The sequence below is a fragment of the Crocuta crocuta genome, unplaced genomic scaffold, assembly GCF_008692635.1.
Source record: "Crocuta crocuta isolate KB4526 unplaced genomic scaffold, BGI_CrCroc_1.0 scaffold197, whole genome shotgun sequence".
Classification (NCBI taxonomy): Eukaryota; Metazoa; Chordata; class Mammalia; order Carnivora; family Hyaenidae; genus Crocuta; species Crocuta crocuta.
In genome coordinates this window covers 3,978,796-4,001,228 of record NW_027532002.1, presented here as the reverse complement: position 1 = coordinate 4,001,228, position 22,433 = coordinate 3,978,796, and the positions used below count along the sequence as shown (strand labels likewise).

Sequence of the window (22,433 nt, the reverse complement as noted above, 5' to 3'; positions counted from 1 at the left end):
TTTTTGATATTGGTGCTTGAAGTTGAAAAATAATATCTTACTACTTAAATACTTTATTATTTTATGCATTAACATCAAGACATTAGAATTAATTTGTATCTAAATCCCTTAAAATATATACTGTTGCAGATAACTGTTTTATTTTCCATTTTTCTGTCTTCAACATACAGTTTCTGAAGGAACAATAAATACTTTGATTGGAAACCATAATCAGATGTTGCATATTTATCAGGATGTGACACTGAAGTGGGCCACTCAACTTCCCCACATTCCTGTGGCAGTAAGAGTGGGCTGTTTACAGTAAGTGATTTTACTTTTTTTTTTTTTTTTGGATCTTACACAAGGAAGTTTTGTGAAATAGTAGCAAGTGATTTTACTAAAGAATGACAACTGACATTGTAGTGTGAATGTCAACAATAGAAATAATTTAAAATATAACTTCTATTGGAAAAGGATATAAAAAAGTCTTAGCACCATCAATCATTTTTATGTTATTTTAATTCCCACATAGTTAACACACAGTTATATTAGTTTCAGGGGTACTATATAGTGATTCAACAATTCCATACATCACCCAGTGCTCATTATGACAATTGTACCCCTTAATCCCCTCAATCATTTTTATTTAGTATCTCTAGGAGGATATCATTTGTAAACTAAAGATTTAAAGAAAATGGTTTACCTGATAGATTGTTTCTTTAAAATTGAAGATTTTAAAAGGATTTCTTCAAGCATTTGATGGGTCCCATTTAGAGAGCACTTCTTGTTAGACTGAGAATATTACACATTGAAACTTGTTTCAGACCTTATGCTGTCAAGTGGTGCAGAATTGCTGGTGATTGTGTTTAAGACAGTTTAGATTTTAAATAGGGCCAATATGCATTTAAAATGAAGGATAAAACACATGTCCTAAATTTACAAAATTTATCAAAAAGGAGAGAAATGAGATCTAAGTGTGTAATTTTTCTAGGTTGTCAGTATAGAAGGTAAGATCCTGACAAACCCTTAGGATCTCAGATTATGTTTAGGAATTGAAAATCTCAGTAAATATGTAGAAACACAACTTTATTTTTATTTTAAAATATCTTTACACCCAATGTGGGGCTTGAACTTACAACCCTGAGACCAAGAGTCATGTGGTCCACTGACTGAGCCAGCCAGGTGGCTCTAGAAACACAACTTTCTGTAAAGCTTTATAGATTCCCTAGATCTCTTCAGCTCTGCTTATTTCGATCATTTGATTGAACATTTAAAAACCATATGTAGAATTCTTCAGTGGCACCTATTGTATCTGATCAGGATGACTAATTCCCACGAATTAAGACACTGGATGTGTAATATTGTTGAAGCTCAATGAATGGTATTCATATTTGCATTAATGGTTAATCTAAAGCCTGAATATTGGGAAAATGGAAGCATTGTTTGAAAACATCACATATTTTAAAAAGAAGTTGCTTTCTCATGTTTTATGAGAAAAGACCATCATACTTAACACAAATTATGGTTATTTTGTGCCTGAAGAAAAGTTTAAAATTTGAGATTGGGTTTTACAATGTCTACTAGATAGTCTTTTAAGTTCAACCCAACACTTAGACTCACCAGACATTTTAAATCAGATTTACTTAGAAGGATTTAGAACAGGAAAAACATCTTGCCAGCAGCGCAACGTCAAGTATTTCTCTTCTGGGAGAGTCATTCTTGCAGCAGTTCATATATCCATCCAAGATCTGTTCTCTTTGGCCTCCCAAGTGACAGCTCAGGTGCAAGAAGACAGATCTACACTAGTGGGTATGTGGCCTGTCTTGGCTTATAGTCCCCATGCCCCTCAGTTTTAAATACTGAGAAGTCATTGTGGTTTTGTATGTATGTGGGGCATAGGAGAGTGATGGATAGAAAGACCTATTGAGACTATTTGGTTGAAATACTTATTTTACACATATATCATGTACATGGGACATGCCTATTTCAAGAGTTCCTATACTCAGAAGCTCAAAGATAAAGTTTCTCAGCAGATATTTATGGTTAATTTATAGTTCAAATGTCCAGATGCATCTTTTATTAGTCAAGGATCCAGAAATAACTGAAATTATTAGTAGTAAAAAATGAAATTTCAATAGTATGCATCAAGATGCTTATATTCAGAGGTAGTCTGTCACATCTAAACTTAGGTATTTGTAAGTGAAACTTCCTCTTTCTCATAGCTTTTTCAAGATCATAATTATGAACAATTAAATTAAAATATTTCTGTTAATGATTTCCACAGTTAGTTAATATATAGCAGTAACTTTTATTTATTCATTGGAAGATTTTTCTTATTTTTATCTACTTTAGCATTATACAATTAGACTGTTTGAAAAAATTCATTGTAATTTTTATTAGAACTTTAAAAGTGATTTTTACTGACTTAGCTATAGCGTATTTATGTTTAGAAGTTATAATTTGAAATTAGAAGCAGTGAAATAATTTTGCTTCTGCTTTTTATTTCCTTTAGAGTTAAACTTTTTTTTGGTGGAAGCTTCCTTGGCTGAGTTTGTTTATTTGTAGAGGAAATTGCTGCTATTTTAATGTTTCTTTTCAATGAATAAGAAATACTGGATTTGAATCAAGTTGATGCAATTATACTTAATAACAGCATTTTGCTCAGAAACTAAGGTGCTTTATTTCCTCCCACTCCCATCTACTTGGCAGCCCAAGTCCTCTCTACCTTGTTTATTATAAACCGATTCTGAATCTGTGTTTCCTTCTTTTGACAGCATTCTTGATTAGAGATAGTTCTTCTAGTTTAATTATTTTAATTTTTGTGGATTAGACTATAGGAATGTGAAAGAATATAGTGACATGCATGCATGTGATAATTAATGTTCTTTAAATTCTTCACTATTAACTGTTTTCCTCTCATTGCACGAAGTGACTGTGGAAGCCTGGCCAGTATCTTACCTCTGCTGTGGTCAGTCTCCCAAATGGCAAATAAAGATAATCATTTATTGGTAATGTTATTCTCTCTAGAGATATGAAACATACCTCAAAGTGGAAGTCTATTTGAATGAATGTTCAAAGTGATGAGAACCTTTCCAGACTTTAGCTGGCAACCACAGCCATTGTGCCTTGAAATCTTATTGCAGTTCATTTTTTAGCATAAACAGTTTGGTCTAGTATTTGAGTGTTTTTCTTCCTAGGCTGTATCTACTATAGTAACTTGTTGTAACTGTCAGTATGTAACTGTTTCATTCTTTAACCTTCATCCTTGTAGTATTCCTGGCCAGAATGTTTTCCCCATTTCTTCTCTGTATTTTCCAATCTCTTTTATCTTTGAGTCCTACCTGAAGTCATATAAAGAAGTTTTCCCTCCCTACTTTGGTCTCTTCTTTCTCTGAATTTCTATATATTAAATTATATTGGTGACTGCTGTTTGATTCTCTTAATTCCTCAACTCACTCATACACTTTAATGTTAGGGACCCTTTCTGCTTTTGTATATCACACTGAATCATCAGCCTAAAAGCTGACTATATAGTATATGCTTGGTAAACATTGTAAAAACATTGTGATTTGTGCATGTCAGGGGGAGGAATGGCTAAAAAGACCTTATAAGAGCTTTCAGTTGAATTTCCTTTTTTAAAAAATATGAAACAATTGAGAGTCCTAGATGAAGGCTATTATTTCTTTGAAAACAGATTTATTGGGAGAGTTTTTAAATTTCAGAGTGACTTTTTTTTTTAGGTTTAACTTTTCCTTTTACGTTGTCATTTCTTTTTTTGTGTATTTTGTAGAAAAGGAACATGGACTGATATATACACTTTTTACTGTTATATTTTTAGGGATTTCCTTATTAGTACACATAAAATTTGTAAATATTCCTGGAATTAGGGTAGAGCATAAATTATGATTTTAGAGCTTCTGCATTCCTTTTGATATTTTCCCCTATTAATCTATTGCAGCTCAGGAGTGGAATGTTAGTGTTTCATTACCATATTTTTCTGTCATTTTTTAAATTGAATACCTAAGCATTTTGACTTATATATGCTAGTTCTATAATTTGCCTTGTGTTTATGATATTTTACATTTTTTGGTGAGTTAAAAAATTTATCAATATAAAATGACTTTCTTTGTGTTCCCAATATTTCTTTGTTTTTGTTTTGTTTTATTTAGTTTGAGTATAATTTGCTATTCATTAATGGTATGCCATGGTCTGGTGCTTTCTTTAATCTGTAATTTTATCTTGAATGTATGTCGTATAAACAGAATTTCATTGGATTTTTTTAACCCATTTTGAAGACCATCGCCCTTTAATTGACCCATTTATAATTGTTATAATACATATACTTGGTCAAGTTTTCTTTTATGGTAGGTTGTGCTTTTAATAGTATTTCCTTTGCTCTCCATCTCTGTGTGAGTTGTTCTCTGTACTTGGATTTCCCATGTTTTGGGTAGTATATACACATACATATCTCTTTTCTTTATTTCTTTTAGTGTTGACTTTTCAGTTTTACCATAATCCAAAAACAAAATGACTCTTTCTGCCTGTGATAGGCAAGAGGTTTGCAGGTTCTTCCTCCTTTCCCATTTTCCTACTCCCTGTACCACCTCCACACATGGGCCTGGGTGTCCGTGTCAGCTTGTTGTCACACATATAGCTAGCTCCGCACACCCACACACGCTTTGCTACTCTTTGTTCTTTGCTACAGTAACATAAGGTTTTAGCTATAAATTTTTTTTCTTAAATAGTTTATTGTCAAGTTGGTTTCCATATAACACCCAGTGCTCATCCCCACAAGTGCCCTCCCCCATGCCCATCANCCTAATACTCCTATACGTGCAAACATATGGTATCTGTCCTTCTCTGCTGACTTATTTCGCTCTAGCTGTAAATTATTATTGTTGAACTATTTTAGTGCTTTTTTGGAGAATGTTTTAAAATTTGTGTTCACTTTTTATCTAGACCTATACTAATTAAAATTTTTTTCTATATCACAGGTTGTCTTTTGATCGCAAATTGCAGTTTTTTAATTTATTAATTTCACTTCATCTCTTAATAGGCTAATTTAATATTAAATCAATGGTATAGGGTGTTACTATTGTATGGTAAAAGTGTATTGTCACATTTCCCCCTCAAACTTTATTGATGTTGCTCCTTTCTTTTTTTAAAAAGAACTTTTGTGGAAAAGAATAATCATGTGATTTTTTTCTGAAAAGCATAGAACTGTACTATTAAAAACTCAAGCAGTATTTAAAAGTGCAAGTAAGAAAACAAAAAACAAAACTAACTCTGCCACCAAAGTTATCTCAATCTTACCCTCTAGAATTAAGATTTGTTAGCACCTATTAAACATGAAGCTGATATTTTTGTCTACACATATGCATATTTAGGCCTAAAATAAAATTTCCAAAGCAGAATAAATTTTTATTTTTAAATTTTTATTTATTTTATTAGTATTTTTTTAAAGTAAACTCTGCACAATGTAGGGCTTGAACTCATGACCCTGAGATCAAGAGTCGTTAGCTCTACAAACTTAGCTAGCCAGGTGCCCCCAGAATAATTTGGTTCTTAAACATAAATTTATTCCATTATATTCAAACAGACCAAAGGAATAGATGAAGTGCAAGGAATAAGTGAATTTCATGTAAAGGCTTATTTACAACAATATATTTTAGTTTCTAAAAGACCCTTCTAAATAAGAATAGAAAAAAGTAAAAGGTTATTGTTATTTTGTTTGTTTGTTTAAGTTACAAGTTTGTGTTGGTGATTTGTTACAACAGATATTTTCAGTTTTTTAAAGCTGCATTTCAGTGTTTGGCAGTGTCCATTGACTCCCTGTTTTCAAAGATATGGAAAGCAGCATACTTACGCTTTCTTCTTCCTCTCATTTGGCCCAAATTGGTTATTGTTTGCATCTTATTGTTCATTTTGTCCAAATTTAAAACATTTACATGTATTTTAGTAATCACAGTTTTCATAGTCCATTCATCTTATCCATATGTGTAAATGCACTCAGAAGCTTACTGGCAGTGTTTTTGTTTTATTTTGTTTCTTTGTTTCTTTATTTTTTTTACTGTTCCTGAATTATCTTGATTCACTTCTTGGCTAGTTGAATTTAATCATTCAGTAGTCTTGAGGAAAGCCTCTAAGTCTTCTTGCATTCTTGAGTTGTTTATTGCTGTTATACTTGAAGATTATCTTAGATGCCCTCAGAATTTTGGACGTTCCATTTGGTGTTGACAGTTGCTGTGGAAAGGCCTGAGGCTGACTTAAATACATTTTTAAAACTTTTTAGTGAATTAATTTTTCTGCCTAGATGCTCATATCAACCTAATTTTTTTTTTAATCCTCAGAGAACTATAAAATTTACTAGAATTATTGACAATTGATTACTTCTGCATTAATCCTGTTATGGGACAAGGTGAGATTTGATAGATTCATGTTTTTATTCATTTCAGGAAAATATTCTTCCATTATAGCTTTGAATATTGGTCTGCTCTACTAGTTTAGTTTTTTAGTATCATTGTTGTAAATATGTTAGCTCTACCTTGTCTTCCAAATCTAGCGTCTCCTGATTAATTATTTGTATATTATTTCTCTTTCTATTTTGATTTGTGTGATTTTTTCCATGTCTCTCTATCACGTTCTTGAGTTTGTTTTTATTTTATTTTATTACTGCTTTTAGTGTGGCTTGCATCCCTATTGCTCTAGTTTGAGCTTGCCAGATTAAAAAGTATGCTGATAATTCATTGATACAGTGGTATTTGTCTGATTTCTCCTTTTATTTCCTCAGAAAGCTCTTGCTATAGATATTTTCAGTCTTTTGCTTATATTCCTATTTTCTTCATCTTTTTCTTCCACCTCTTTTACTTTATTTGCAATTTCTATACATAGGTTCTCTATAAATTACTCTACAATTGTTACTTTTTAAAATTTGTTTAGAGCAGGAGACTGCAAGTCAGGGGGATGGGCAGAGGGATAGAGACAGAGAATCTTAAGCAGGCTCCATGGTCAGTGGCATGAGGCTCGATCCCATGACTCTGGGATCATGGCTTGAGCTGAAATCAAGAGTCAGATGCTTAACTGACTGAGTCACCCAGGCACCCCATTGTTAGTCATTTTAAAGAGGGTGATAGTAATTTGCTGAAGAATCATGTGGGAAAAGACGGGAGAGACTAATGAACTCAGACCACTTGAGTCTTTTCACCTTCTCACTGCATTTATTTTTTCCTTTGTCTTGGGGAACCATTTCCCTCAGTTTTCAGAGTTTAAGAGGTTGGTCAGTCTAATAGAAGTCCCCCTTGATTCTGAGCTACAGGACTTGGAGCTAAGAATTAGTGGTTGCTGGTTGTTTTGTTATCTTCATTGGTTAAGAAACTAACTGATTGATAGTTGTATCTTTTATTTCCACTGCGGTGTTTTGGTGTTGAGTCTCCTGCATTCTACTGATGACTTTAGATCCAATCATGCTAGTGTAGGACCTGACCATTCTGCTTGAGGTGTGAGGAGCATGTGCCAGCTCTTGGCAGCTTATTTTATTTTGGCCCACAATTTGAAATGTTTGGCAGAATAGATGTGTCTTAAAGTTTGTTAATTGTGATCATAAATATTTCCTTGTTCAGCTTTCCCTTTTTTGGGGGGAGGTGAGTGGTTTTTATTGTCATACTTTCTGCTCTTTTTGGTCAGTTTTGAGGAGTTCTGCTATGCTATTTTTGACTGGAAGTTATTTCTTTATCAGGTAATGTTTATTGTTACTTGGGAGAGAATTGATTTTTGGACAAGCTTGATTTTTGTTCTATTATGAGTAACTAGTCCTTTATGTCTGATGGCTTATAGAATGTTTATAATTTTTCTCTGTAAATGTCACATTTGCCACTATATATTTGTCTGATATTGTTTTTCTTGATTTAGTTGGGAATGTAGTGGATATAATCTGTTTAAACCATTTGTTTGGCAGCTAAAGAAAGCTTCCTTATCTTTGATTATTCTTTCAGTTCTGTTTGATGTATTCGCTATTTGGGGAAATTAGTCTTTTGGTTGTCTGTTTATTTTCCGTTTCTAATATATGCTATCTTCTTCTTCATAATTTTCATTTCTGTGTCATTTTTTTTAACCTGTTTTCTAGGACAGTGTCTGAATTTTTATTATTTATCATTGGTTTAGTTTGAGCTTCCACAGCATTGATTTTGTCCTTTTCAGTGTCTACCACTGGAGATTTTTCTAGTCTACTGAGACAATATCTTTCTCCTTCTCATGCCCCCTACCCCTCCTGCACCTTTGGCATGAATACCTAGTGTAGTACACAGCAGACTACAATTCCCATGATGCACTTGTACCAGGTATATCTTATTTTGAAACAAGTTGATTGTGTTTATTTGGGGACTCCATCTCTGAGCATGTAACATAGTACTACTAATATCTGTCCCTTATGTGATCAGTTGTTTTACAGAATTTGTTACCCCTCTATGGATGTGGATAGGTAGTATAGAGGGGGCAAGAGCAGTGGTAAAGGTGGGAAAGGTTCAGGGGAGTAGGATTAAAGTATATTACTTACATCATAGGTCAGATTTGAGTAGTAAAAGATATCTGCATAGTATTTTATTGTTCTTGTAGAGCCTGGGTTTCTGAACCAGATTGAGTCAGGGATTGGGATTAGGGAAGAAGAAATATCTTCCTGATTTTGTTCACATGGTCTCTTTGAAGTGAAGCTGGGGTGTGGCAAGAGCTAAAATAATATTTTTGGCTTCATCTACCTGGGAACCAGTCTAAATTTCTTTTAGGTTCTGGATTTATAATTTATGGGTTTGTTATTTTCTCTCTCTCCCCCCCCCCCTTTCCCTTTTTCCAATGACTTTTGTGCCTGTGTCTTTGTCTCTTCTCAGTTCTTGCATGGTGATTTTAGTTGGGTATTGGAAAGATTGCATTGAGGGTTGTTGGCTATATTGAATTGAATATTTCAGGAGAACCTTAGGATCTTTTTATTCAATTGCAGAGAGAAATCTGTTTTGGAATTGTATTGGAATAGTATTGAATTTAGGGACTCTTGGAAAAATGGCTTTTTTTTTTTTTTTACCCCAGTTGTAAGTACCTTTTATTTTCCAAAAATAATTCTGTTCAACCTAGACCTTGTGCAGTATAGTGTTTTGTTGCTTTGAAAAAAAATAAAAATAAAATGTCAGCCTTTTTAGAAAGATGTGACCCTTGAATGGTGGCTGAGCTCTTGATTTTACACAGAAAATATTACCATCTTTAGTAATTAGATACCCCATTATCCTCCCTTCCCAGTTAATATTTGGTCTTACTTTGTGCAGTGTTCATTATAGCTGAATTCTAGTTCAGTGAAAGAATTTGCATACTTTCACAAAATTTGACATAGTGGGTTTTGACATTAATATTATTATTTTCCTAACTTTCTCATCTCCCTGTCATAATGTAGTATTTATATTCTTTTGTTGGTTTTTAGAAACTTGTGTTTTGGTTGTAACTGATGCTTTTGGCTTTGTAATTAAATTAAGTTTATTTAGCTCACTTTACTGTTTTGAAATACTGCATTTCAGTGTTTTCATGATTTTTTTTCTGAGAAGTCCATCTTCTTCCCCTATTTTTTGTTTGTTCATTTTTTATTTTGTTTTGTTTTGCATTTTCGTTCTGTTTGAGAAGTAAAAAAAATATTTTCTTTTCTGTATTAATAGTGACAAATCAGTTTTAAAGAAACCCATTGTAACTTAAGTGGCATGAGGTTATAATTGGGTTTTTACCCAGAAACATTAAATAAGGTAAGAGAGCCCTTACCAGAAAATGAGGACTTTACTTGGGGCCTGGTGAGCCTGCTAATACAACACAGTAGATTGTAACTTAACGTAAGGAGTTGTGGGGAACAGAATAGAATTGATTATATTTGCTATTTTTTCCTCTTCTTACTGTTAATATCTCCCTAACCATGAATTGGCCAACTTGTTTATGCCAATTGTGTTGAAGTATTTTTGGAGTAAAATGAATTGCATTACCTTTGATGGTCATCATTATTTGCATGCATATATTTCCATTGTGTGAGGTCAAAGTCTTTAACGAGGTGATCTCTAGATTTTATATTGATTGAATTTCATGTTGCTTAAATAAGAACTGTGCTTGTACTGCCCTTACTAGCCATGTGGCTAAGCCATGGCTGACATACTGCCTGTGATTTGGTATGCTACTTATATGAACTGCAGTATTGCTACTTTGATAAGTGTTTTATTCACATGGAAAAGACTTGCACTCATCTTATCAATACATTAAAAAAAAACATATCTTTGTTGTTAATTGTCATGGAGGGTTATAACCTTCAGAAGAACTCCCCTTAGGAAAATTAGAAATCTTTTGCTTGGTCTCATGTTTTCATTATCATTTTATTTTTTTTTGTAATAATGTGAAACACAGCATTCTCCATTCTCATGAAAAGCTTAATAGTAATTACAGTCCCATATTGTTTGACTTTGTTACATTCCATTGTAAATGTTTAATTTGCCTGCCAGAGGTTTTAGAAACACTGTATAACCAAGGATAAGGAGTTGTACTTAGAATGCTAGTTGGGCTTGTATTTTTCTGTTTTATAGATTAAACTTTTTAATGGTAGAATTCTTCTTATTACCATGTATTTCCACTGAAACATTTCTCTAGACATACTGTCATTGAGGCTATGAACTTCTCTTAAAAATGAAGCTCTCGATTGAACTGAGGGCTGATGGGGGGGGAGGGGAAAGGGTGTGATGGGCATGGAGGAGGGCACTTGTGGGAATGAGCATGGGGTGTTATATGGAAACCAACTTGACAATAAACTATTAAAAAAATGAAGCTCTTGATCTTAAAGAAATACTCTCTATGGAAAAATACCTTTGTGTTTTGGGTCTGATTCTCTATCCCATAATGGATATAGTAGTTAATTTGATAGTGGATATGGAGGTGGGGGTGGAGTTGGGAGAGTCAGTTATTCAGTAGAATTATAGCCAGTAGGAAAAGTATTTTGCTTTTTACTAGTTTGCTTTTAAGTAAGCACATATCATCTTGACTCTTTGGTTCTGGGAGATCATTTATATCAGGTTGGTGACTTGCTTTTGACTTTTTGGAAATCCATGCAATTTTATGTAATCTCCCCTCACTTCAAGAATTCTGATTTCAAAGATAGAGTGAGGCTTTTTTGGTATGTGTGAGGCTTTTTTTTGGGGTGTGTGTGTGTGTGTTCAACATCTCTATTTCCCAGGGAAAAAAGTTTACAGTTTTCTTGGTTGCTTACTGGAGAATACAAAAGTGAAACAAAATGATATTTTGGGTGGGGGCACCTGAGTGGCTCAGTCGGTGGCTCAGTCAGTTAAGCGTCTGACTTCCCCTCAGGTCATGATCTCACGGTTTGTGGGTTTGAGCCCTGCATCGGGCTCTGTGCTGACAGCTCGGAGCCTGGAGCCTGCTTCAGATTCTGTGTCTCCCTCTCTCTCTGCCCCTGCCCCACTGACAGTTTGTCTCTGTCTCTCTCAAAAATAAGTAAACATTTTTAAAAAATGATTTTTTGGGTGACATTAGGTTTATATGCTGCTAAGAACTTTGGAACTTTGGATGAACTTAGTTCCTTTAGCCTGTTCACCAATGTATGGCCTGTACTTCGGAACTCGCTTTGGCATATACATCTGGGTTATTGTCAAAATAAAAAAAAAATGTTTATAAATGTATAAATCTTGCTGTGTAAAGTTGGATGACTTAAAATTAGAATCAATTGTTATCTGAAAGGAAATGCAAGAAATATAGCAGTATTTTATTGCCTGCCATGCACTGGCATCATTGTACTATTAGGATCTTAAATCTAAAAAGAACTGTTAGCAGCTAATTTAAAACTTTTGACGTGTTTCATGCATCAGCTTTAGTAGTTTAGAATCTTTTATTAACTACCTACATCTTCAAAAAACAGATTTAGGACAGTATATATTTTTTCATTTCCAGAGAACAGAATATTAATTAAAATTAATAAAAACAAGGTTAAGAATATAAGAGAGTCAAATAATCATGTCATCATTTAAGTCTTCTTTGTAACTTTAACTTGAAGCTTGTAAGTCCAATCTTACCTTATAAAATAGGGCTTTAATTCTCTATTGTCTGACCTCTGTGATCCACAGGATCCACCACTGAGCAGATAGGAGGGTTTGCATATAGCTCTAAAATGGATATCTGTATTCACTGGTTTTCCTACCTATAGACAGAGAAAATCTGCTTCTGTTTGTTCACTACACTGCAGTTTACTATTTAAGTGTAAAATAAAAACAGAGTTACTACCTTCTTTCTTGATGTGTTTAAAAAAAACACACAGATACCCATGTACTTTAAGTGTACTATATTTAAAACAATAAAGGGAAACTGTACTAATTCAAAGTTAAAGTGTTTTATTTAAAAAAAATTTAAATGTTTATTTATTTTTGAGAGAGAGACAGACAGACAGACAGACAGACAGACAGACAGAGACAGAACATGAGTTGGGAAGGGGCAGAGAGAGAGAGGGAGATACAGAATCCAAAGCAGGCTCCAGGCTCTGAGCTATCTGCACAGAGCCACATGTGTGGCTCGAACTCACAAACTGCAAGAATATGATCTGAGCCAAAGTCGGAAGCTTAACCAACTGAGCCACCCAGACACACCTATGTTTTTGTTTTATTTAAGTAAAAGGTGATAGAATGCCATTATTGAACATTAATTCATTAATATAGAGACTATGTTCTAATTAAAATTTATGTTCAAATCTTGATAAGGCTTGGTTAGATAAAAAGTTTGCTTAGGATAGAAAGAAAGATTTATTATCCTTTTTTCCTCTTGTAGTTCATCACAAAGTGTCTTTAAGTTTCAAATGATTTTAAGATGAGAGTATTTTAATATTTGTCGCTAGTTAGCATGTATTATACATTATAACTGTGTATTAGGGCATACACTAATTAGTAATATGCTCCTTCACTGTAACACTGTTCTAAGAGTACAGATAATAATAATAGCTAATATTTATTTCATGTACTGTGCACCAGGCACTATTCTAAGTGCTTTGCACATATTATTTAATTCTTTGAAGAACAATTACTGTTATTACAATTATTACCATCCCCATTTTATAGATGGTGAAACTGAAGCCTAGAAAGATCAAGTAACATGCACAAGAGCATAATCAAACATGTGAATAACTAATTATAGTGCAAGTGGGTTATTGTTATAATAAAGAAAAACAGAAAATGTTAGGGCTCTACAGAGTGTTTGGTCCATCTTATGGTTAGAAGTAGATGTCCCAGCTCTTTTTGTTTGTACTAAAAATTCTCATGCCTTTCCTTTCTCCAGAACAATTGCTTCCCTTTCAGATTAGTGCTACCCAATGATCATTCTAATGAGAAGTGTATTATTTGAAGTTGTAATTGGTAAACATCTGGAAAGCCAGAAAGCAGAAGCCTAAAATAAGTGATTACTTTTTGGAGGGGTGGAAGAACCTGGATATGTTCCTCAAATATCTTTTAGAAAGTTTCAGGTATTCTAAAAATAAATTCCAGTTTCTGCAAAAATAATGATACTGCCAAAGCTCTTTCATTTACTTCTTAAATAATTTTAAAAAACTTGAATAACTTATACATGTTAGATTTAAACACAGATCTTTTGATATAAATGAAAAATGAAAGGTAACTTAGTAAATGTTTTAATTAAGAAGAATAGTATTATAGAAAATTAATCCTTTTTTATTTAAAGGGGAATTATGGTTTATAAATTAGAAATTACTAGTGTTTCAGCAGTCAAATACAAATAAAAATAGTACATTTTGCTATTGGATGCAGCATTTTAGAATGTTACTTTTAGAATACTTTTATCTTTCACTTATTTTTATTTTCAGTACCAATTTTCTCTCTTCTTATTCCATTCTGTTACCTATTTTAAATAAGTAGGTACAGTTCATGTTAACTGAACACTTAAAAATTTTTCTTAGAAATAAATTATTCTGATTTGGACCATATAGTGATTTACATTTAGCTGTGAATTTTGCAATAATTTTGAACACTTAGGAGTATAAAAATTCTATATTCCCTTAAAGAAAACAATAACTATAGTTGGAGGGGCGCCTGCGTGGCTCAGTAGGTTAAGCCTCTGACTTTGGCTCAGGTCATGATCTCATGATTCATGGGTTCAGGCCCTGCTTTGGGCTCTGTGCTGACAGCTAGGAGTCTGGAGCCTGCTTTGGATTCTGTCTCCCTGTCTCTCTGCCTCTGTCCTGCTCATGCTCTCTCTCTCTCTTTCTCTCTCTCAAAAATAAATAAACATTATTAAAAAAAATTTAGGGGTGCCTGGGTGGCTCCGTTGGTCAAACGTCTGACTTCAGCCCAGGTCATGATTTCATGGTTCGTGGGTTCGAGCCCCATGTCAGGCTCTGTGCCTATAGCTAGCTCAGAACTTGGAGCCTGCTTCCGATTCTGTGTCTCCCTCTCTCTTTCACCCTCCCCTGCTCATGCTGTCTCTCTCTGTCAGAAATAAATAAAAAACATTTAAAAAATAAAAACCCTGTAGTTGTAAAAAAAAAAAAAATTCTCTCTTTACAGAGCCTCAGCTGTGCCCATACAGTGTGTTTGTAGCATGGGGTTAGTGTATTAGCGAATAAGCAGCAAGAACAGTTTCTTTGGAAGCAATATCCAGAGTGCTTAAAGTTAGTGGAAATATATGAAAAATTAAAACACAGTCACACTGGGAGGAATGGAGGAATGGAGTAAAAAAAGGTTATCTTACTGCTGTTTCAATTTCTGCAGGCTTCCAGATGGTAGGAAATGCTTTGTTCTGCCCTCCAGCCCATCTGTTGTTCTTTAGTGTAAGTGACATCACCACCACTACTGCAACCATTAAGCATCACCATATAAAAATGGTAAAATTTAGAACTTATTACACAGTTTTATGGAAAGAAGATTACAAGAATCAAAGTTATAGTTTGTTGAAAGATTTGCTCTTTTATTTTTTATTGTTTAGTGTGTGTGGCATAGTGGTGTGATAGAAGTAATGCCCAGGAATGACGTACTCTAAGATTAGAACAGATTTCCCTTACTTGAGATGGTCTAGAAAATTTTTCATGGCTTAGAACTAAACATAGGGATTTCTTTAAGTACCATGGAAATGAATTACTTACTGAGTAAGGGAAATAGTAGATGTGATTTGCTAAATCTATGCATTTGTTTTATTTCTTTTTTTCCCCAGACTATTGTATTTTTGCCAGAATTGAAAACGTATTTGGTTGTTTTCTACACAAAAATTACTTTTACAACAGTAGTTATAATAATGGTTATTTGTGCCAATTTCAATTCAACAAATATACTATTTCTGTAGTTTAAACATTTAAAAATATAGAGTGCTAAGCAAAATAAATGTCTTTTTAGATAACATGAGATATTATAACATGATTTTTATTTATTGGTGCTTACCTACAGTCAGACCTCATATATTCTATTTATTACTATTTGGTTTATAAATAGAACTTGTGTTTGCTAGCATAGACTTTAGACAGTGAATCTTTAATCAGCAGATCCCTAGGGTAATTTTGCATTGATTATTCATCTTAAACTTATTTTCCTTTTCCATTCCTTAATTACTTAGTGCCTAAAAACTGGTCTTCTAAGGGAAGTTAAATAAAGCTTTGTTAAAATCAGAGTAATTCTTATCTAGATGACTTTTGCCCATTTTTATGTGCCAAAATGTAAAAGTACTTAAGAAGAATCAAGCAATACAATAGTTATTATGCATTGCTTTCAGGGAGATTTTGCCACCTTTCTTGTGTATTTCCCCCCACATACATATCTTTTTTCCATCTTGTATATATTTCATGAAAATTCATATTTATTTTGAAAAAGTCTTTTAAGATTATGTCACATTTGAGTTCAGGAAATACAATTGTGACTAGAAGTATTATGTTACCTTTAGGGATATGAAAATGAATTAATATAGGACCTCCAGTTTTGGCAAACCTCATTTTTAAGCCATTTGAATCATCCAAGTGACATTCAGATTTGCAGTGAAATTCACTAGCCCCTAGAAGTCAAGTGAGTTCTACGATATTTGGTTTCTTAAAGACAACCTAGGGGCGTCTGGGTGGCTCATTCGGTTGAGCATCCGGCTCAGGTCATGATCTCACAGTTCATGGGTTCGAGCCCCGCATTGGGCTCTGTGCTGACAGCTAGCTAGCTCAGAGCCTGGAGCCTGTTTCAGATTCTATTTCTCCCTCTCTCTCTCTGACCCTCCCCTGCTCACACTGTCTCTCTCTCTCTCTCTCAGAAATAAATAAAAACATTAAAAAAATGTAAAGACAACCTAAACTGAGTAATAGTGGTAGATGTGGTTCATTAAGAATGTCATGTAGCACAAAAACAAAGTATTTGTCTTCCTGTGTGAATTCTTTGAGGTTTTAGCACCCTGACTCAGGGTCTCTCTGTAGATAGGATCAGAGTCCTGTGATTAGGGCCACTCTAGTTTCAAGTCTAGAGAGCCTACATTCTCAAGCAGACTTTCTCCAGGGAATTGGTTTATAGAGTGGGCATTTTTGAGAGTCGAGTGGGGGTCATAGGGTTGTGGGGGGAGGTGGAGAGATGCTGGTGAAAAAGCACAAGTCTTCAGATATAAGATGAATAAGCTCTGGGAATCTAATGTACAGTATGGTGATTGTAATGAATAATAATGTATGGTGTACTTGAAATTGTTAAGAGACTAGATCTTAAAAGCATTCTCACTACAAAAGGAAAAAAGGTAAGGTGATGGATATGCTAATTAATCTGATTGTGATTAATCATTTCATGAAGTATTTGAATGTCAAATCAGCATGTTGTATACTTTAAATATATACAATTTTTATGTTAATTACACCTCAATAAAGCTAAAAAAAAAAAAAAGAATAAGTGTTTGTCCTTTTGCCCTAGGGACCTTTCTTACTCAGTTTCTTCATGCTCAGCAGTGAGTTGGTATTCAGTGAATGCTGGTTAAATGATTGACTGAAGGGTTTAGAGAAAGAGTGGCCTAAAAGCAAGTGAGGGACTTCAGAGCCTGAACACTTGCCTGTGGGAAATTAAGACAATTTAATTTGGCTACCTAAAATGATTTTTTACCTTATTCCATTTGTTACAGGAGTAGGTTAAAACTATGGCTCAAAACAAGGGTTTTCAATTTTGTGGAAATTTAATTTAGTTTTAGAAATCTTGTCACTTCTGTGGATGGTGAGTATTGGTTTGTGGAATATTTGTTTAGGTCAAACATTTTACTAACCTTTTTTTATATCATCAGACATAGATGAATATCTCATGAATCATCTTAGATCCATATTTCATAAAAGGCATGATTGCAAGTTGAATTCTTTGCATGCACAATTATTCACTATCCTAATAGTATGCCTGTACTGTTACTTTAGATTGTAGAAAGAAATTCCAAAAGAATTAAGTTTTTATTGGCATTGACTTTATTTTGTCAGCAGTCATGAGTTCAAGTATTTTTTATGTACAAATATCTCATATCACTTTATATAAACACATTTGATTGTCTTATAGATTATATTGAAACTTCTTTTAGTAATATTTTGCATGAAAATATTTAATATTCTTTATCAAACTTATGCACATTTATATTAGCACTGGCTACTTGAAATATGTGATTATAAGAAAGTGAAAATAGAAGGGGTTATAGCAAAACCAAAATCAGAAGTACACAATACTCTGTTGCTACCTGGGAAAAACCTTAGAGTTTTTAAATCATGAATTAGACAAGCAGAGGACACATAGGAAAGGACACAGGATTTGTAATTTATCACAAGAGAGGAGATGAGTCAACACAGGTCAGACAATGTGTAGATTTTTACAAAGGCACCAAACAGTTTCATGCCTTACAATATAAACCTCTGTTGTTTCTGTTGAAATACTCTGTTTCGAGGTCACATAATATTATCTAGGAAGCATTTAATTAAAATTAAATATCTTTTAGTATAAATAACACTGATTCTTTCCATTTTTCTTTCTCTGTGTGTCTAAATAATACCGTCTTATTTAATCAGTAGATAAAAACCTATGTCTGTAGACCAGACCATAGTGATTTATATACTTTTAATTTTTACATTTATTGATGAGTTAGTGTTAATTTCATTTCCCCCCCATATGTTTTTTTATTCTTTATTAACTTTTTTCCCTATCTGAAGAGATTTGAACAGAATTTTACATGTGGCTTTAACTTAACTGCTAGAAATATTTTCATGCTATTTCATGTCTCAGTGGAATACAAGTTATGTTGTCCTAATGTAGAGGTGCCTTAAAGACATTTTCTTCCTTTCTCTCGAGTAGCCTAGAACCTCTGATCTTAAAGTACAGAAAAATAAGACTGAATCTTAGTTTAGTATATATTTTCTTAGAAGCCACTACAGGTAAGTAATTTATTTGGTCTTATAGGATGCTGTTTAAGTTTGATCTGGCCATTAGTAGCATAAGATTACTTCTAAACATCTTTCCATTTGGAGATATTTACTGCTGTCACCAGCAGCAACCTCCTCTCTGTCCACTCACAAAACAACTTCTCCCACAAAACTTATATATGCATGTTTGTGTGTGTGTATGTATGTATGTATGTATGTATCTGTCTTCCTCTTCACAATTGAAGGGATGTAGGTAGCTTTCTGAAGAGAGGTTGAGGAGAGAAGCCTTGGCTGGGGGCTGCTGTTGATTTCAGGCAGTGGGCATTCTTAATAGGTAGGGTCTGCCCTCTCCCTTTTGGTAGTACAGCTGACCCTTTTAGCTGCTGGGTACCAGAGCTGTAAGTGGCAACTTTAATGTGATACCTTAGAGTTATGTTCGTACTAAATAAATCACATTTGGAAGCTTTTATGCAATCATACTCATGCTTATATTTTAAAAAGTCTTAACATGATAAACATTAAAAATGAATTTATATTCATGAAGCGAAATTTGATTTCCTAGGTAATGATCAATTCATCTAGAAATTCAAATGGTTGCTTTTAGTGTTCATGTATGTAAAGTGACAATCAAAAAAGTAAGCTACACTGTGATACCCTGTGTTTCATTGTAAGTAGTTTTCTTGATGATGAATTAATTTTGTCTAATGCATTTTTCAAATAGTCTCTTCTCTCCTAAGCAGAACTTGCTCTACTTGGAAGTAACTCAATGTTTACTGTTAGAATGAGACCAATATGATCTTTTGCTTAGTCTTTTATTTAGGAGCTTTTTTCTTAGCACCACCTGAATGGGCAAATATAATTGTAGATTAAAGGATACATGGAGACCTTATGTAATCTCATAAATTTCTACCTTTCAAGCAAGTAGGGTTGGAATTTGTACTTAAATGATGTTGGATCTAAAATTGGATCAAAAGGGGCAGGAATTCAGAGGCCTTTAGTTCTGTCTAATTCATAATGTTAGAGAGAGAGAGATGAATTGTCACTGATGTTTAAGAGTAGAATTCTTACCTATAAAGGAAAACTTCCTGATCTTTTTCTTTTCATATCATTCTGTCAATGTTTTCATACACAGCTTTTGATATTAATTTTAGATTTGAAATGGCAAATTGCCAAAAAGCATTTTTAAAATAGAACTTTAAAGATTATAGAGTATATACTGAAATATTTAAAAAACAAAGAATTGGGCAAAATTAAGAAATGTATTTTTTAAATGTTTATTTATTTGAGAGAGAGAGCGAGCGAGCGAGCGAGCGAACAGGGAGACAAAGAATCCCAAGCAGGCTCCACACTGTCAACACGGAGCCTGACGCAGGGCTCAAACTCATGAACTGTGAGATCATGACCAGAGCCAAAATCAGGAGTCGGACGCTTAACTCATTGAGCCACCCAGTGCCCTAAGAAATGTATTTTTTAAAGGACCCAGAATTGCATGTGATGCCTACATTTTAAATTTTACTTCTGAATTTACTTCTTAATTATATTTCCGGTTTTTCCCATCTTTTGGAATTTCTGTAGTTTCTTCCCCCACCACTAAATTTTAAAAATAATATCTATTATTATTTCAGCTAGTTATTATTATTTCTTATTAAAGAAAAAACATAGTCTCAGGTAATTTTGAAATAGAATGACTTTCTATTTCAGAAAACATAGACAAGGTTGAAGAAATGTGAGAATTTAAAACACAGCTAGGGTAGGCAGAGAAATCAAGAAATATCTATCTGTTTATCTGGAAATAACACTGTAATGTGACTTAATAACAGCACCCATAAATGTTTAATTCAGGCTATTGGCAAAATAGCCCAAAAATCTTATACTTGGATTTTTTTTGTTTATTAGCAACTTTTTTTTTTTTTTTAATNGAGACACAGACTCTGAAATAAGCTCCAGGCTCTGAGCTGGCAGTCAGCACAGAGCCCAATGCGGGGCTCGAACCCACGAACCGTGAGATCATGACCTAAGCGAAAGTCAGACGCTTAACCGACTAAGCCACCCAGGCGCCCCTGTTTATTAGCAACTCTTGATAGTAGTGTTTTGAATGTATCTTGGAATCATTAGAACTATAAGTTACAGATCTGTGGAAAATTTTATATATTATATATAAAATACCGCATTACAATTTAATTTGTGAATAAATAACATTTGATTATATTTTGATAAAATTTTCGATACTAGAAACAAACTTGACACCCAGTTAATTTAAGGCAATTATTTAATGTTCACAAATTGTATTATTTGGCATGCTTTCATTTTGGATTTATAATTCAGAAAGTCTTTTAAGTCAGGGAATGATCACCTGCTTCATTGAGGTTATGGTAATCTAAAAGAGCAAGATGAGCTCGTACTTAAATTAGACCTCTGACCCAAACTTGGCATTTCTCTTAGCTTGCTTGGGAAAACACTTGCAGTGTTCATTACTTTCTTCCGTCATCTAGAGAGATTCTACCCCGTTTTTCTCCTCCATTGACTAACCTTTGACTTCCCAGAGACCTGCATGTCTTTACAACAGAGCCGAATAAACACTCTTGGTATGTGAAGATTAAAGGTCCATGGCCCTTGTAGGTGCCCTGAAGCAAATTTGTTCAGAATTAATTTGGCACTTCCAGTTGTGGTTTGTTTAGGATAGGAAACCAGATAGAATTTAATAGTGTATTTTGAATCTTAGGGCTTAGTACTTTTGTTACAAACAACAGAAAAAAAAAAAAAGACTAAGTGCCAGCAACATTTACTCTTCAAAAGAAGGTTTTTGTCTTTCTGTGCCTGGTTATCTTCAAGAGTTGCAGAGTAGAAGAGAAAATTTCAGTGGAAATGTATTTCTGTCTCTGATATAGAAAAGACCTTTAAAAGAGTCATTGTTGACATGAAAGGGAAAACATTCTGATTTTCTGGGATGTAAGCCTTAGAAAATAAGCCAGAGTAAAAGAACATGTAGAAATGAAAAACTTATGACTCCAGGAGAGGAATTGTTGTTAATTATTCCAGAATTCAGTGGGTATCTCAGATGGTCAGATTTTCTCTACATTCTTGCTCCTAAGAAATTACCTTGCTAAGTAGGTATTAGCTTTGTTTTTGAGTGAAAACTCACTGTGATGAATACCACTGTTCTGAATACATGAAGCAGTTGCCATAGGACATACTATAAAGTATGTAGTATAAAGAACAAAATAAGCTTCAATATGACTAAACGAATATAAAGGAGAATTTCTCTAAGAAATTATAACTATTGATTGGTCTTTAGTAGTAGGTGACTTGGCTAGCAGATTGTAGAATCTAAAACTAGTGGCTGCATTTTGCCAATTTCAGTTAGGCACTTCTGGCAGTTAGTTACAGTAATCTGGAAGCAATAGAGGAATCAAGAAACGGAGAAGAAGGAATAGACCCTTTCTTAGGCACATTTTTCTACCTTTTTGTTAAAGTGGGCAACGAAAGATACATTTCACAGTACTACCAATCCAGCTGATTCCAGATTCATTATGTTCTATTTAGAAAGAGAAAAGCTAAAAACAGGCATCTGATAATATATTTGATAAGTTCTGAGTAGGGTAGGTAAAATGAGTATATTCAGAATCATGAAAGGAGGCTTCTCTTTAAATACTTAGCATGGGCAGAATCAGTTTGTTAAATACAAATATTATGTTGTTGAAAACTTGTTGAATAGTTGTGTAACTTACAGTTATCAAAGACAGTTTCTCAATAGCTACAGTTTACCATAGTGACCATTCTGAAAATTTCATTGGATAGAAATTATATTATATCCTTTTCTTATTTTAAGAAGAGGTATGCTCAGTTCTGTCTTTTGTTTGTAAATCTAGGCTTCGAATTATTAATTTGATAATAAATAGAAGAGAGAGGAGAGACTAGAGCTTTAGAAGAACCTTAATCAGTAAAGTCATGGTTCAGGAATATTTTAAAAAGCCATGTTTTTATTGTTGGGATATCATGATGGTTAAAGCAGAAGACTCTGGACTATGTACTCACTACCCTTTACACTAGC

General features: G+C 33.6%; 1 protein-coding gene across 2 annotated transcripts in view; it reads left to right on the top strand.

Moving 5' to 3' along the window:
- The window catches only part of BBS9 (Bardet-Biedl syndrome 9), a 450,363-nt gene that overhangs the window by 127,872 nt on the left and 300,058 nt on the right, over positions 1-22,433 (top strand). For both annotated transcript variants that reach the window (XM_077775407.1, XM_077775408.1), the window contains exon 9: positions 171-300. In XM_077775407.1, the coding sequence (XP_077631533.1) occupies positions 171-300 (130 nt within the window). The remainder of the gene's footprint in view (positions 1-170; positions 301-22,433) is intronic.